The 18257-nt window shown below is 31.1% G+C and overlaps 1 protein-coding gene across 1 annotated transcript in view; it reads right to left on the bottom strand.

Moving 5' to 3' along the window:
• Nucleotides 1-2471: 2471 nt before the first annotated feature.
• The window catches only part of LOC115886824 (aldo-keto reductase family 1 member B1-like), a 40813-nt gene continuing 25027 nt past the window's right edge, over nt 2472-18257 (bottom strand). The window contains exons 3-6 of the mRNA XM_030906127.1: nt 14697-14887; nt 14492-14650; nt 11301-11503; nt 2472-2981 (exon numbers count right to left, since the gene is read on the bottom strand). Coding sequence (XP_030761987.1) covers nt 2780-2981; nt 11301-11503; nt 14492-14650; nt 14697-14887 — 755 coding nt within the window. The 3' untranslated portion in view covers nt 2472-2779. The remainder of the gene's footprint in view (nt 2982-11300; nt 11504-14491; nt 14651-14696; nt 14888-18257) is intronic.

The raw sequence follows: 18257 nt of genomic DNA, 5'->3' as shown, positions 1-18257 counted from the left end.
GTCATTCTTCAAATTTAATTTTTTAATAATTTTTAAAATTTCATGCCTCTTTCGCGTTGTCTGTCGGCATTCTAGCGACTAGAAAAATGTCTGCCAAGAATTTTCCACGTTTCTTAATAATAAATAAAAGCTATTTTCGCAATTATAACTCATGTATCTTATAATATTTTTAGTGTCAAAATTTCACCCTTTCGATTGGCCGCCCCCGCTTTAAGCCCCGGGATCGCGCTGGCAGACATGACTATTTCATAATGGCTACACAAAAGGATACTTCACACAAAAAAATAGCCATGTAACGATGATAAGGTTTTTTATGTAGCCAGCTCTTAGACTACTAGGCAAGTTGCAACAGAGACAAACGACAACAAAAAAATACAGGGGCAACAAAGTAATGAGATTTTTGAATGGCCAGTCACAGAATACAGTCACAGAAAAGCTCATGAAATAATGCCTTGCGTAACCATCTTCTGTTGCGTGTCAAATACTCGTCAGCGAGTAATGACAATAAGTGAGTATATAAGCATTGTTGTAAATGGAAATTAAAGAAAAATAAAAAAACTACTCTACTAAAAACTGAAGTGTTCTTTAGAATTGTTATATGTAGATATTTTAAATAAATTTCCTTTGCTTGTGCTTTTTTTGCTTCTGATGATGGAAGGCGTTTATAGGGGTAGGAAAATTTGTCTTACTCTTAAAAAAACATCGACACGCTGGTTTCCGTTTCGATTTGAAGTTTAAAATGATCTATTATATTTTTTCCATAGAACCACAGTTTAAAGAATATACCAGGTGCGTCTCAAAAGTGGCTGAGCCTTATAACTTTTTTATTTTTTCAGATAAAAAAACGAGAATTGGTATGTTATTATATGACATAAATTAGGATTGTTTGACGTATTCAATTGTTTTTGGTCACTTCCTGTTTTACCGGAAATTACTGCAACTTTCGATTCTTAAATGACACCCTCGGTATTTTTTTACTTTATTCAATATAAAATGACATTCTGAATAGAATGACCTATCATAATATGTCAACTTTTGACATTCTCGCTTAATAAAATTTTTTATTTAAAATTCAATCTAGAGTGCCATGGCTATGTTAAAAACACTAATTCTTCATCAAGGAGCCTTGGAAAAATAGATTTGATCGTCTAATGTTTTTATTGTCTTGTCCTGGCCAATTAGAAAATGCTCAAATCGTATTTTTAATCATATCTCAATTTTTTCAAATGGAACGAGGGTGGCTCATTAGCACATTTGGAAAAAGTATTTTTTTACGAATAATCTGGTATAATATATATAATTTGGAATAGTTGGTATTCCGAGTCAAATTTTTGTTACGCACCGCGAGTTATAATTTCAAATAAGCCATATGCGAAAATGTCAAAAGTTAACATAATATGATATGTTATTCTATTCAGAGTGTTATTTTCTATTGACTAAAGTAAAAAAATACCGAGGGTGCCATTTAAAAATCAAAAGTTGTAGTCATATCCTGTAAAACAGGAAGTGACCAAAAACAATTGAATACGTCAATTAATCCTAATTTATGTCATATACTAACATACCAAATATCGATTTTTTAACTGAAAAATTAAAAAATTTATAGGGGTGAGCCACTTTTTAGACGCACCCGGTGTACTTAAAAACTGCAATAGAATCTTCAAATTCCAGCCGTGTACATCTTAAAAAATAGGAAGGCATATATCTCCTTTATACGAACATTTCAACCTAACTTGAATAAACTTAAAATAAAATTCCACTAGTGTGCTACCACGTACTATTAAGTTTTATAAAGGATGTAGAAGTTCCTCAATCATAGAAATCCCATCTGAATAGATTTTTTCTTTATACCTTTCGATGAATTTGTCATCTTAACCATAGACTTATTAAGTCTATGATCTAAACTCATTTTTTACATACCTATATGTACCGGGTGTTTTTCACCATTTTTTTCACCAAGTGGCTCACCATTTCAAAGTGCCTCACCAGCAGTAAAAACAGTTTTCAAAAAACTGTTTTTACTTTTTCAATAAAAAACTGGAATTTGGTATGTTAGTATTTGACATAAATCGGGATTGGCGTGACGTAGTGAATTACTTTTCGACACTTCCTGTTTCACCGGAAATGGCTACAACTTTTAATTTTTAAATGGTAAGTACCCTTGGCAATTTTTTTACTTTATATAATAGAAAATAACATTTCGAATAGAATTGCATAATATCACATATCAACTTTTATAATTTTTAATTAAAAAAATAGAATTTTAAATTTCAATCTAATGTGTATTTGGATTCAAAGTTTAAAAAGATATGTATTATATTTTGCAGATTTTGTTTTCAGTTGGTAAAAAACCAAGAATTAGTTTCAATAAATAACGAACCCGCTATAAAGGCATAGTTCATATTATTTGCCAAGTTATAATATATACATAGCTTTATTGCTTATACTCAAATAAAAACCTTTAACAATTCATTAAATAGTGCTAATTTTATTTCGTTTAATTACTCATATCCATTTTTATGTTAATTTTAGAATATAACAGGAGCATTTTACCTATTTTATTCTGTATAGTTCGGTATTTCCATTGCAATTTTTATATGGTCCGTCCGACGAGAGAATATATGATTTTCACGGGCGATGTCTAAACATGACAGAGAAAAAAAGTAACCAGAGAATTCACGCACATCTCATATATTCACTCGCTGTATAGACTATACATAAAACATTCTAATCTAGACTTAACTAATTATAAATAAGTTTGTTTATTAATAAATCTGTTTCAAAATGCAACGCCTCGGAAAGGATATTCGTTACTCTCCTTTAATTCTTCTGCATGGCAAATTCTAGTATTGGTATTGTAGCAGTCCAAGACGCACATATCTCCTGGAGTTAACTCAAAGTCGAAGATTTGTATGTTAGCGGCAATGCGATCTAGATTAGACGATTTTGGTATGGGAATAGTTCCAATTTGAATAAGATACCTGCAAAAATTATATCATTAAACCCTGTCTACTGAAAAATTAATCAAAATGATTTTTTTTTAAATCTAAACTATACACAGGGTGGTCTAGTTTCGGAGATACAGAGTGTAGAAGTTTCATTTTTATTTCGATTTTTTCCAAATAATTTCTGTAGGAACGTCAATATTTGGATGAAAATTGTTGTCTGGGAGTTTTTTGACATGAGAAATTTGATTTAGATGTCAATGTGACTCCTATTTGTAGAGGGCGCCACCTACATATTTTTAACTGGTTTGAAGAGTAATAGCTTTTCGTCCGTTCCTGTATAAAACTACTGAGTAAAAAAATATACATTTACGATGTTTTTTTTTACGTAAAAACGGTCTCTTGGTAAAAATCGCTACGAGTAAAATATCAATAACTGCCATCATTGACATTAATAATTAATAACACATGTTGACTAAATAGTTATTAGACAGTATTCATAAATTTGAAATGTTTTTGTGCTAAAAGTTCAACAGAAACTGTTTTATCGTCATTTTTTGGAAGAAAAAATTATCATTAATTTAAAAAAATAAAATGTTCCCAAATTGATCATTTCAGTCGAATAACTACTAAACATGTTTATTTTTTGTCAATAATGACATTCCAAATTAAAACACATGTAGGTGGCGCCCCTTATAACTAGGATATATTTTGACATCAAAATCAAATTTCTCATGTCAAAAAACTTTTAGGCACCAATTTTCATCAAAATATTGACGTTACCTCAAAAATTATATTGAAAAAATGGAAATAAAACTTCTACACCATGTACCTCCCAAACTAAGCATTTTAGAACACACATTTATACGAACTGTTTTACTTACATTATCTGCAGAATATGCTGCCGGAATAATACCTAACCGAACTGTATTCCGGAAACTTCGGCAGCATATTCTACAGATAAAAATAAGTAAAAATGTCCTAAATTCTTTGTGTCGGAGATATAGGGTGTAGAAGTTTTATTTTTATTTCAATTTTTTCCAAATAATTTCTGAAGTAACGTTAATATTTGGATGAAAATTAGTGTCTGGGAGTTTTTTGACATGAGAATTTTGATTTTGGCGTCAATATGACTCCTATTTATAGGAGGCGCCACCTATATGCGTTTTAACTGTTTTGAAAAGTAATAATTTTTCGTCCCCACCTGTATAAAGCTACTTAATGAAAAAATATACATTTCCGTGACTTTTTACGTAAAAAATTGGTAAAATTACTCTTGGTAAAAATCGCTACGAGCAACCGTTCTCAAGATATTTAGAATGGAAATAGTCATATTGACGAAAAAAATGTCATTATTGACGAAAAATAAACACGTTGAGTAGATAGTTATTTGACTGAAATTTTAATTTTTTTTAAATATAAATTTTTGTGCGAAAAAATGATGATAAAACAGTTTCTGTTGAACCTTTGACACAAAAACATTTCAAATTTATGATTTCAGTCTAATAACTATTTAGTCGACATGTTTAATTTATGTTAATAAAGACAGGTATTGATAATTTCGATTCCAAATATCTCGAGAATCATTACTCGTAGCTATTTTTACCAAGAGACCTTATTTGCGTAAAAAGAGTCGTGAATGTATATTTTTTTACTCAATAATTTTATACAGATACGGACGAAAAGTTATTGCTCTTCAAACTAGTTAAAAAATATGTAGGTGGCGCCCTCTACAAGTAGGAGTCATTTTGACATCAAACTCAAATTTCTCATGTCAAAAAACGCCCAGACCCCAATTTTCATCCAAATATTGACGTTAGTTCATAAATTATTTGGAAAAAACCGAAATAAAAATCAAACTTCTACACCCTGTATCTCCGAAACTAAGCATTTTAGGATATACTTTTATATGAACTTTTTTAATTATTTTTATCTGCAGAATATGCTGCTGAAGTTTCCAGAATACAGTTCGGACCACCCTGTATTTTTTTGTGTCTTTACTGAGCTTATTTTATGTTATTATTTATTCTACCATCGGCTTTGTTTAGGGATAGTGAATAGAAGAAAATTGTATTCAAAAAATCCTTTATGGGTATTTCACGCCACTAAAAAAAAATTATTACTGTAAACACAACTTCTGACAAGCAGCATCCGTTTAGGTTTAACGCAGAAGTGTTTACAAAAAATAACTATTTTATTTGTAGATTTTTCTTGCAGTGCAGTGGCGAAATACCCATAAAGGATTTTTTGAATAGATGAATCCGCCACATAGGTATAGACATTTTTTAAGAAAATTGTATCAGAACTTAAATTTGTAAAATTAACTGCGATTTACTAAAAAAGAATGATGTGAAATAGTTAGTTGCACAGCATGAGATAGAGATAGATATCGGTCAAAAATCGAGGGAAATAATGGAATAACTTTTCACTGGTAAATGACTATAAAGCGTGGTCCAAACTGTATCCCGGAAACTGCAGCAGCATATTCTGCACATAAAAATAAGTAAAAAGGTTCGTGTAAACTTATGTCGTAAAATACATCGTTTCAGATATACAGGGTGTAGAAGTTTTATTTTTATTTAGATTTTTTCTAAATAATTTTTGAACTAATGTCGATATTTGAATGAAAATTGGTATCTGAGGGTTTTTTAACATGAGAAATTTGATTTCGATGTCAATATGACACCTATACTTGTAGGGGCCACCTACATGTTTTTTTCTGTTTTGAAGAGTAATACCTTTTCGTCCGTCCCTGTATTATACTACTCAGTAAAAAATATACATTTATACCTTATTTTACGTAAAAAATGCCTTTTGGTAAAAATCGCTGAGAGCAACCGCAATCGGATTCTTAATAATCAATACATGATATCAATGACAAAAATTAAACATGGACAGTTATTTAAGTAAATTAATAATTTTCAAAATAGCAAATGATCATCTGACATTTAACTTTTTCCATTAATTTTATACTTCAAAATTTGCGAGTAATGATATTTCAACATTTGACAGTCAAGAGAAATTGCAGTTATAAATCAAAAGTTTATTGTTTTATAAGCTAATTATAAGGCTTTCTTTATGGATACAACTGACTACTGCAAACTTTTGCTAGGATAATTTATTCATTTTAATTGTATTTTTAGACCTTGTGAATGATAGTAAATATTTAAGCACAAAGCGTAATTAATTGAAACCTCTAATTTAATCTACTAATTTCGAGGTTCTGAATGAGGCTTAATACATGAAATTTGACATAGGACGGTATTTCTGTTTTTTAAAAAGGTTCGGTTTTCTTTATATACTTAGCACAATAGCAACAACCACCATACTTGAAATATTTACCTCATTTTTCGGTAGTATTCATGATACTAAATAAGATAAATCATATAAGGGCGGTCTTTCTGACGCCAATTGCCTATACCACCGGCGGTAATTTAGCTTTTTGTTAATAAAAATGCATTTACTATTAGTACTTTGATGTACCTACAATTTAATAGTAAATATTTGAGTTTAGGGAGGACAACTGAGACCAAAGAACAGTATTTTTTCCATTCTCTGTCAGGTCACCTTGACTTGAGGTATATCAATGTAACACAGTCTCGAGATGACATTATGAACCCTTTATGGGCTTAATCTCGATTCGCCAACAAACAACTTAATTAGAGAAAAATGATAATCATGTTTATTGCAACTTTTATTATTTTTATTTACCTATCTGTCTTTAATGGGGGTCTCGATCGTAAATTAATTTTTTATCGTGCAGTTCCATAACTGTATAGTTTATTATATTTATCGTTAATACCAGGAAAATGATAAAAATATAATAATTAGTATTTTTTAAAATATACACATCTCCCTATATTACATTTTTAATTAAATAAAATTTGAAGAATCTAGTAGCTGATTATTATGTGCATATCGCCACTTATTTTTGATATCCCTTAAATTGGGATAACTTTGCTGCGATTTTTAGTGTTTTGCGTTGATGTAATCCTTGTTATATGAAATATTTAAACCTAAACAGTCTATTTTAACCTCTTTATTTTAACATAAAAATTAGCCATAATATGAAATCAATATCTAAGCAGTACTAAAGAATATTTTAGGCAGTACTTTAGTTATTGCACTTTAAAGTTGTACTAAAGCAACCCCGTCTGTTGGGGTAACTTTGGGACAGATAAATTTTAAACGTAAATAGGCCGTAAAGAAGCATTTTAAAGAAGGATACATAGCTATATATTTATAAATGAAGCTAAAAAAATTTGCGAAAATATGTTTTCGTAACATTAGGGCAGTAGATGTATGTTTCTTTTAAAAACTGAATAAGAAAACAAGATTTTTTTACTAAAGAACTAACAAATACAGATATAGCAAATAGATTAGTTTCACAGATTCTAATGATTAATCTATCATAAAAATAATAATATTTCCTAGATAGGTACGCGTCTGCAAAGAAAGTTTTCGACTTATGGTCTAAAATATTGCAACAAAAAATATATTATTCTGAAATAAAAAGGTCAATGTATGTGCACCCTAATTTTAGGGATCCAATAACTCCATGAAAAATATTCTTGTTTCCTCTTTTAATATCTTGTAATTCCGTGATCTGGGTAAAGGCCGATATTTACGAGACATATTTGTTTAACTAAACGGTCTCCAGCCCAGTTTGAGTACATATCAATCGCAAAACCTCTAACAAGGGGTAGGGGACTCAAAGAAAAGATTGTGAGGTTTTGAGTCCCCTACCCCTTGTTAGAGGTTTTGCGACATATTTGTTTTCTAAAAAACATCCTGTTACTGACATTAGGTATACTTTTGCTTAGCACTAGCCTTAAGAGTCTATTACGCCGAAGTGGCCGAATTATGGCCGAAGGAAATATACGTATGTTTCAAAAATCTGCCTAAGGCTCAGCCCGATCCTGTCGTGTTAAACCACACGTGAGGATTAATGTTTGCAGAGCTTCAGCATTTGCCAGAAAATAGCGAGCTATTTATTACAAAACCATATAAATTATATATCACTATAATCACAAAACTTCAATCTATTTCCGTATTGTAACGGAATTTTAAATTATTTCTTTATTTTCGAGAAAATTTGGTCCAAACATAAGAAATATTTTGTTGATGATTGGCCCTCAAAATCTTAAAAATAAAGAAGTTATCTAAAAATGTGCTACAATACGTGAGATATACAGGGTGGGCCACTGAAAACTTACAATGGCTATAATTTTTAAACCAAAAAAGATATCAAAAAAATAAAAAATACCGTTTCTATAATATCGAGGGGGAATACATATGACGTATTTTTTGAACCACCCTGACCTACCCCTTAGGCAGCACCCCTACTCACTTGAAAATCTTAAATCGCAACACCCCACTTGTGGCGCCTTTTTGGAAAGCCCCTGAAAGCCCTTAGGTGGACATTAATGAAAAAAGTGATGTTTCAGTATAAGTTACAAATTGGGACCCAGCTAAATGAGGCAACTGAGGTATTTTTCAAACCACCACAATAGGAGTGCATTTTCAATACTCTTCTGACAGATGTTTATGACGAGGTATACCTGTGATTGATGCCAACTGGCGTGTTGATGCTTCTGGATTGACCGATACCTGACCAATAACTTCCATCTGCATTTCTTCATTCAGTATCCTGGGCCCTGTCCTTTATTATTTTTAACCGATCCAGTTTCTTAAAACTTTAGAATCACATCTCAAACATAAACGTAACAGAACCGTTTCCAAATAGCACATACCTTCAGCACCATAAAGAAAAACTATTTGAATTCTTTCTTCCACAGTATAAACAAGTTTTCTTTGAAATAAGCGAATCAAATAAAGGTTTAAAATAACACCAAATTTGGAAACGATTGAAAATCGATAGAAGAGAGTGCAAAAACGCAAAGATTTTTTAAGAAAACGTTTTAAGATTCCTGTTTGTTGAAAGTAAAAAAAAACAGATGATAAGGAAGAATTTGCGTTATCGCAAAATTAGGCTGAACGATTAGTAAAACATCTTTGTGTTGCCTTTTTTATTATCATTCATTATCAAAATTACATTTTTTATTTTTAGCTTCAAAATGGCAATGGTTTCAAAATGGCATTGATGAGATTAGAAGTGAGTGGGTGGCACCTAGGGGTGGGTCGGGGTGGTTTGAAAAATACCTCATTTGACTAATTTAGCTCGGTCCCAAAATCACTTTTTTCATTAATGTCCACCTAATTTTTCGTGTAAGGGGTAGTTTTTCAATTTCACCCTAAAAACTTTATGATCATCGTTTAGCATTTTTAATGGGCTAGTCCAAAGTCTATACCGTTACGAGTTGTTGAGGGCTGAGCCGTTTAATCTTTTTTTCTCCTTTTTTATACATTTCCCTCACTATTTCTTTCTCTTCTATAGAATATATATATATATATATATATAATATATTATTATTATTATTATTATTTACACAATAGAAAGCGGTATAAAAATACCGATGAGTCTACTGTCTTTTTATGTTGCGCGTAATTTTTTCGAGTTTACTGGCCGTAATGCAAATGTACAGAACTCAAGGTATTCATTTCTTGATCAATTTTGTTTTTAAATGAGTTGAGAGTTGGTACTGAAACACTTTCTTCTGACAGCGAGTTCCACGGGTACACTATGCGGTTAGTCAAAAAATTTTTTCGCTGGAGTTTGGACGATCTTTCCTTTTCCAGGCGTCTGCTGTGGCCTCTAAGTTGTGGAGTTTGGCAAGGATGGTATATATTTAATGGGCAAGTGTAGAAACAATTTAGAATTTTGTAAGTCTCTATCAAGTCCCCCCGCAAACGCCTCTGTTTTAATGTGGTGAGATTTAACATCGCAAGACGATCTTCATACTCTAGATCCTTAAGTTCATGGGGCATTTTTGTCACCTTGCGTTGAATTTTCTCGATGAGATCAATATCCTTCTGAAAATAGGGACTCCATATTATTTGACCATATTCTATTTTGGGTCTAATGTAGGACTTGTATATCTTTAAAATAAGATCAATAGAGCGGTCTTGAAATGCTCTTTGAATGAAATAAAGAAGAGAATTTGCTTTTTTAGTAATCTTTGATATATGCACATACCATTTTAGGTTTCCAGTAACTGTAATCCCTAGATCTTCCTGTTGTTCTACATGTCTTAGACTTAATTCATTTAGGGTGTAGGTTTTGTGCGTACAATTCATTCCAATGCTAAGAACAGTGCATTTGTCCTCATTCAGTTTCATTCTCCATTGTTTGGCCCAGGATTCCACCAACCTTAGATCATGCTGAAGATTGACGTAGCTCGTTTCGGGATTTGCATATAACTTTGTATCATCCGCAAAAAATATGATATTCGTTTTTATGCCTCTTGCCAGATCGCTGATATACAGGAGGAACAACAGTGGGCCCAACACAGAGCCTTGAGGACACCGCTGGTCACTTTGTGTTTAGTTGAAAGAGATCCGTTTATTCTGACTTGGAAGTAGCGTCGGGTTAGGAAGTTTGATATAAGTTTGAATAAATTCCCTCTTATGCCGTAGTGGTTTAGTTTATAAAGAAGCATCTGGTGGGGTACTTTATCAAATGCCTTTTCAAAGTCAAGATAGATGACGTCTGTTTGTTGGTTTCTATCAAAGGCTGCTGTCCAATCGCTAAGACAAGATGTCATGTTCGTTATTGTGGATCGACCAGGAAGAAATCCATGCTGTGTGCTGGGTAAGACATCTTTTTCCATTAGGTATGGAGTAAGTGTGCGGATGATTACTTTTTCCATGCATTTACAGATGCAGCTAGTTAGACTAATTGGTCGGTAATATATATATATATATATATATATATATATATATATATATATATATATATATATATATATATATATATATATATATATATATATATATATATATATATATATATATATATATATATATATATATATATATATATATATATATATATATATATATATATATATATATATATATATATATATATATATATATATATATATATATATATATATATATATATATATATATATATATATATATATATATATATATATATATATATATATATATATATATATATATATATATATATATATATATATATATATATATATATATATATATATATATATATATATATATATATATATATATATATATATATATATATATATATATATATATATATAACACTCTCTAGATCAGACAGGAAGGACTCGAAGGACCCCATGTTTATATGTATATGAACCTTTTTTCTTAAAAACTGACGAGGAATCACACCCTGAGACGAGTTAGTAACCGTCCTGTATATTTTTTAAACAAAACTCCTAAAAAAATCAAAATTCTTACTTAAGTATTATTTGTGCGGTTGTCTTTCCATATTTTTTTCCAATATCTACAAGTTTCGGATCTTCAAGATCTAAGGAAGCTTCGCCGGGCTTTTTCCACGGTCTTGCTGGAGATCCCAAAGGACTATAAGCTGTTATATGGATGCCTCGGTCCCGACAAAATGCGATTAGATTTTTTTGGGTCAAACTCGGGTTTACTTCAATCTAAAATCACAAAATAATACAAAATATAAGTGGCAGAACAAAAATATCACAAACTATCTAAACTGAATTCAAAACATAAAAGTACAGGATCCGGCTGTACGATTATTGTGAAACACCCAGTATATTATTTCCATATTCAATGGGGAATTCGTGTATCTTCAAAATACTATTAAGCTTGCCTACCCCTCAAACCAAGATTTTCCTAGATATTTTCATTTTTATGATTTAGTGTCAGTAGATCGTTACTATTGGATAAAATCTAGGTGGCTATGATACGTCTGACGTTACTTCAACATAGCTGTGATATTAGTTCAACTTCATTTTTCACAAAATATTTTTCACATTTCATTTTCACAAAATGTGAAATATGTCCTTACAATTTAGGCATATGCTTCTTTCATGAATCTCATCTTTATTATTTTTTTGTAGTATCCGAAAATCAATTTAATATATAGGACGAGGGGTGTCTCACTTGGGTAAAAAATGTACATGTACTGCCAAAATATCATCTTACTACCAAACGACTGCCAATCACAGCGAAGAAGACTGCCTATGACTGCCATGTAATTATTATAGATGACTGCCGTAAGACTGCCAATGACTGCCAGCGACTGCCAAGAAAATATACATGTAATTCCGGTAGTGAGACACCCCTCGATATAGGGTGTTCCATTACAAAAAACCCAACTTTGATGCGTAACTTTTTTGGGGACACCCTGTAAGACTCTATGCTATAGACAATGCTTTCAATTATTTACCTACATATGCTCCCAAAATTTCATTTCGATATAAACCCCCGTTCCCCTTGGAGCCTCCGCGTCGCCGTTGTATGGGAGTCGCCACCCTGTACAACTTTAGTTTGAAAATGTGTTTGAATCACCTGACAAAAATATTTTCAAAATGTGCGTTACCATTACCCCCAAATTATTTAAAAAAATAAAATGAAAATCAAAATCCTATTATACAGGTTGCCGCCTCTCATACGCCGCGGGGGCTCCAAGGAGAACGACAGTTTGTATTGAAATGAAATTTTGTGAGCATAATAATATATAGGTTAATTCAGAGCACTTTTTAAAAATATAAGTTTTACAGGGTGTCTCCAAAAAAAAGTTACATATCAAAGTTGTGTTTTTTGTAATGGAACACCCCATATATTAATTGATTTTCGGATTCTGGGAGAAAAATAAAGGTGAGTTTTAAAGAGAAGTATATGACTAAAATCTAAGGTTTTTGACATATTTAACAATTTCTAAAAATGAAGAACAAATTTAAAATTTCAATAAATGCTACCTAAATTATAATTTACCTAGTATAGCGCATTATATAGTTAAAATAACTATTGTGCTTTTAATCAAGATTTTTGACATATTTAAATATTTTCTAGAAATAAAGAACAATTTTTAAATTACAATAAAAGCTACCTAAATTGGAATCTACCAGGTATAATAGCCTAATATCTAGTTAAATTAACTATTCTACTTTAAATTAAATTAAAACTTGATCTAAAGAGTTATACAGGGTGAGACAATATTAATATTGAACATATGTCACCTTTAAAAGCATGTTACTCTCTTATTTAAAATGAAACACCCAGTATATTATTCCGATATTCAATGGAGAATTCATGTCTCTTCAAAATACTATTAAGGTTGCCTACCCCTCAAACAAAGATTTTTCTAGATATTTTCATTTACGTGATGTGATCTGAGTAGATCTCTATTATACGATAAAATCTAGGGTGGCTGTGATATGTCCTAAGGATATGTCTGACGTTACTTCAACATAGTTGTCTAATTAGTCCAACTTTAACAACTAGTTATCATTTTGTGTCAGTTAAAACAAAAAACATTCTCAGAAATTTGCTGAGAATGCAAACTTATCCTAGATCAGACAAAATTGATATGATTCTTTTAGTTGGTGAATGCAGTGTGCATTCACCAACTAAAGAATACTTGAATGCTCCTAATTTTATCTAGTCTGTTTTTTTGATAGGGATATGTTAAAGACAGTTCTTACAAAACTCGACCATTACTATTGTAGCTGCTTTTCGAGGTAGAACTCAACATAATGCCTTTTAAAATGAAAAGATCCTTTAGAAAATACAACCATTTTATGCAGTTAACAGGAAAGGAAGCATTTTGAGCATTTGATTTCATCTAGCTAATTTTTGTTGCATAATTATAGGTTTATATTTAGTTTTAATTCTGTACTGTAATAATTAGAATACTTTTAAACGTGTATCTTTTTATTATCCTTGATTATTTTACTCTTCAATCTTTATTTTTTGTTAAATTAACCAAAGGTATATTACACAGTCAGCTAGATTTCTTCAAATAATAAATATTTACTGACGCAAAATCATAAAAATTAAAATATCTGAGAAAATCTTTGTCTGAGGGGTAGGCAACCTTAATAATATTTTGAAGACGTATAAATTCCCCATTGAACACCGGAAAGATATACTGGATGTTCCATTTAAAATAAAGGAATAACTTGATGTTCCATATTAATTTTGTCTCACCCTGTATAACTTTTCAGGTCAAATTTTAATTTGGTTTAACATACAATGGTTACTGCAATTAAATATCAGGCTATACAAGGTGAACTAAAATTTAGGTAGCTGTTATCGAAATTTAAAATTTACTCTTCATTTTCACAAAATGTGAAATATGTCAAAATCCTTAGATTTTAGGTGTATGCTTCTTTAATAAAACTCATCTTTATTTATTTCCTAGAATCCGAAAATCAATTAATATATAAGGTGTTCTATTAGAAAAAATACAACTTTGATGTGTACATTTTTTTGGGGACACCCCGTATAATTCTATATATTTTTAAAATGCTTTCAGTTAAGCTACATACGCTGCCAAAATATCATTTCGATATAAACTACCGTTCTCCTTGGAGCTTCCGCGGCGTATGAGAGGCGCCACCCTGTAGAGCTTTTTCGGCCAGGGTCACCCTGTATCTTTAAAAATTTTAATATACCTGGTTCATAACGGGTTTAATCCTTGCTTTGTCAACAATTCGCTGTACTTGTTTACTATTAAAATTTGACAAACCGATGCTCTTAGTTAAACCTAAATCCACACATTCCTCCATTCCTTTCCAGGTTTCACAAAAGTCGTGATCATAGTAAACAGCATCCTAGAAAAAGATGAAAATATATGCAATTAAAAAAAAAGTATCATACCTTGAAAGGCAAATGGAAATCAATAGGTCCTGTATTTTTACACGCTACTGGCCAATGGACTAAATAGAGGTCAAGATAATCCAAACCTAGGTTTTCTAATGACGTCTTAATAGCGGGAACTACATCTTGTATTTCGTGAAAAGTATTCCATAATTTCGTTACTATGAATAGATCTTCACGCTTGACGATCCCTATTGATAAAAAATAAATATTTTCTTTTATCATGCAACCCTTACAGTAAAAATTATTATTTTAGATATTATTTGTAGAGTGGAAATACCAAAGGGGGTAAATGCTAAATTTTTCAATATTAAGTTATTGCATTAGAAACGTAATAAATACCATGCTGCATGTGTTAACAAAAATTACAAGTGCCCAGCAAAAGCGTCTATTTTTTTATGTATATCATTTGTATTTTAAAAGAAATTTTAAAAAATTATTAGGTTCAATTCTACTGTGTTTTTCTCATCTATCTCGAATAAATTATTTTGGCACTTACCCCCTTTGGTATTTCCACTCTTCATTTTACATATAGATCATAGATATTATTATACATTTTAAACATATGTATACCAGCATTTAAAGTTGGTAGGTAACAACAAACCGTATGATCTTAAAACGATGTGAACTGGTAAACGATGTGATATGATCTTAAAAAGAAATAATTAACAATTATTTTTTTCTGTATTTTTAATATTAAAGAAATTTTGACTGTTAATTCTCATTGTTATTTAAAAAAAAATATATTTTCATTGTATATAAAAAAAACATCATTAATTTATTAATATTTATTATTTTTATGTGAATTTAATTCACATTTGAGTGTGATTTATAAATTTAAATGGTCCTTCACCATTTTATCAAGAATAGTATTTTCAAAAACGTACATTGAAATGCAGGTAGGTACATTTTCTTGTAAATTTTGTTTGTTTGTATATTATTATTTACTTATTGCTTATTTGACATACAAGAGGGTAAAAATACGTAATATGAAATAGTAGTATTAAGCAAATAGCTACATTTAGATAATTGGAATGATTAAAACTAATTATTTAAAATGCCCTTCAAATAAATGTTTTAGTACTGGTCTTCAAGGACTCTCAATGAACTTAGAGAAAAAATCAAATTTAAGCATAATTCTTATCTAATATTGTTATTCTTCGTCAAAACATAACTAAACTAAACTGAACAGTAAAGCCTATCCAAGATTTTGACGGACAGACTTTTTAAAAAAAGACAGAGAATAGATCTCATTGTCACTGTCAATCCACTCGTTGGACAGACAGACTATTAGTTTCAGACAATGGTATCTTACAAAAAATAACTTTTATTTACAACCACATATGTAATACTGACATTACCGACTTTTAAAAAATTTGAAAGTGTCAAATTATCTACATTTCTTCCCTCTTCCATTTCCCTCACCCATTGCCCTCATCCATTTCCCCCATCCATTTCCCCCACCCATTTCCATCACTCGGTTTTTTTTATTTTTCGCCTCATTTAATTAACCAAAATATTCTTTTAATATTTTTATTAAATACTTATCCAATATCAACAAAAATAAACAACATTAACAATAATAATTGAAGATTTTAATACATTTATTTGTTGAAGGTAAAAATGCTAGACTTCTTTGGCTTAAAACCTACATTCTGGCATTTTAATAAAAAATCGGTAAAAAAACTTTTAAGTTAAACGGTTTTATCTTATGTGCACTGAAAACTAGAAAATAATAATAACAATTAGGTATTTTGAACTTCTAGTTCAGAAATAATTTTGTACTAGACAGAATAGCTTTTAGGCATATTAGACTAAAATAAAAACGTGGGGCCCATTAACTATTGCTGTAATACTTTCTTCTATACTAAGTGTGGATTGCATCGACTTACTATAATCGTAACTGCAGATTTTGATAATCAATAATCAGCCGTGGCGGCTTCACCAGCGAACGCCGAGCTCATGATCTACCAAAGTATAAAGATATGCTTTGCCATAGGTAGGATTTCAGAGGGGCCCCACTTTTTATTTTAGTCTAATATGCCTAAAAGCTATTCTGCCTAGTACTAAAATATTTCTGAACTAGAAGTTCAAAATACCTAATTGTTATTATTATTTTCTAGTTTTCAGTGCACATAAGATAAAACCGTTTAACTTACCGATTTTTTATTTTGTTTGTTTTTTTATTTATTGTTTCCATGTTGTTTCCATGTAATTCTTGAGGGGAAAACGCTTGCGACATTACATTTTTAGCCACCCTAATGCCATACAGTCCTCAGCACGTTTTCACCTATTACCTTAACTTGGGTGGTAAAGCTACCGCTAACTACGTAGGTACATCTAATCACCTATTTTTTTTATCTGTCCTTCTAACGTCACACAATCTTGGACACAACTGTTCTGGACACGACTACTCACGCCCTCACCTAGTACGCCATTTTGTAACGACGTCCATCTTGGATTTTAAATTTTGTCATAATCACAGTATTCTACTAGTGTAGCCCTTTCATTTCATACCCATATTGGGGGGGTTGTGGGAAAATATGAAATCCGCCATTTTGTACCGGCGGCCATCTTAGATTTACAATGTTATTGATATTACTATATTGTATTGTCATCGGAACTAAAGGTGTGTACCAAATTTCAGATCAATCTGACAACAGGAAGGTACTTAAATTTCAATTTCTAATTTTGACCCAAATAAACAAACAAATAAATACCGTACGGGTCGAGCTAAATAAAACCGTTTAAAAAAGCGACGAGTTTGTGATATTTTGATGTCATCAGTCTTTTCCCTTAATTCTAGCATTGTCCGTATCATGCTGTACGTAGCCCAAAGAGTAGATGGCTTTTCCTGCCTTGCCATGTCGCTAAAATATGCCATCAAGACTGTCTCCGAAGCAATATTCTTAGCATTTTTTTTCGGCACACCATTTTTCGTATACTTTCAATGCTATTTCATATCGCCCACTACTTTTCTCTGGAAGTAAACTGGCTTCTGCTCTTTTTGCAGCTTCTGTAAGTTCTGGTGGAGTACTAATATTAAAGCAGTCTTCATTATCAGAACTTTCCGACAACATTCTGGCTTTCTATGATATATAAATTCGAAAAAGCGAACGAGAAACTCAAAACTGTCACTTAGTTGTTTATTTTGCTGTTAAAGGTTTGCGCCATAACAACCACTGGTGCCGGTAACTATAGATATGGAAATGCCAAAACAGAAAACGACACATTTTCGCATATTTATTAGCCGACCATACTAATAGATATGGTAGGCTATTAAGATCGGCAAAAAAAAGTTTCTTTAATTTCACTCAAAATGAGTTATTTGGGTCATAAATGACCTAAATACAAAATATTTTCATGGTGTCTGTCTGTCCATCTGTAACACGATAACTCAAAATCCGCTAAACCGATTTTAACCAAATTTGCCACCAAAATACTGTGGCACCCGAGACTCTGGCTATTAGTTTTTGGTGGGTGGTGATAAGGGGTATGGGAGGGGGTTAAAAATTTTAAAAAATCGTAACTCCAAAATTACAGTAGCTAGCGAAACGCGGT

The sequence above is a fragment of the Sitophilus oryzae genome, unplaced genomic scaffold (genome assembly GCF_002938485.1).
Source record: "Sitophilus oryzae breed Bouriz unplaced genomic scaffold, Soryzae_2.0 scaffold_499_pilon_pilon, whole genome shotgun sequence".
NCBI lineage: Eukaryota > Metazoa > Arthropoda > Insecta > Coleoptera > Curculionidae > Sitophilus > Sitophilus oryzae.
Note: the sequence above shows the minus strand (reverse complement) of the source record. Positions and strands in the feature narration are given on the sequence as shown.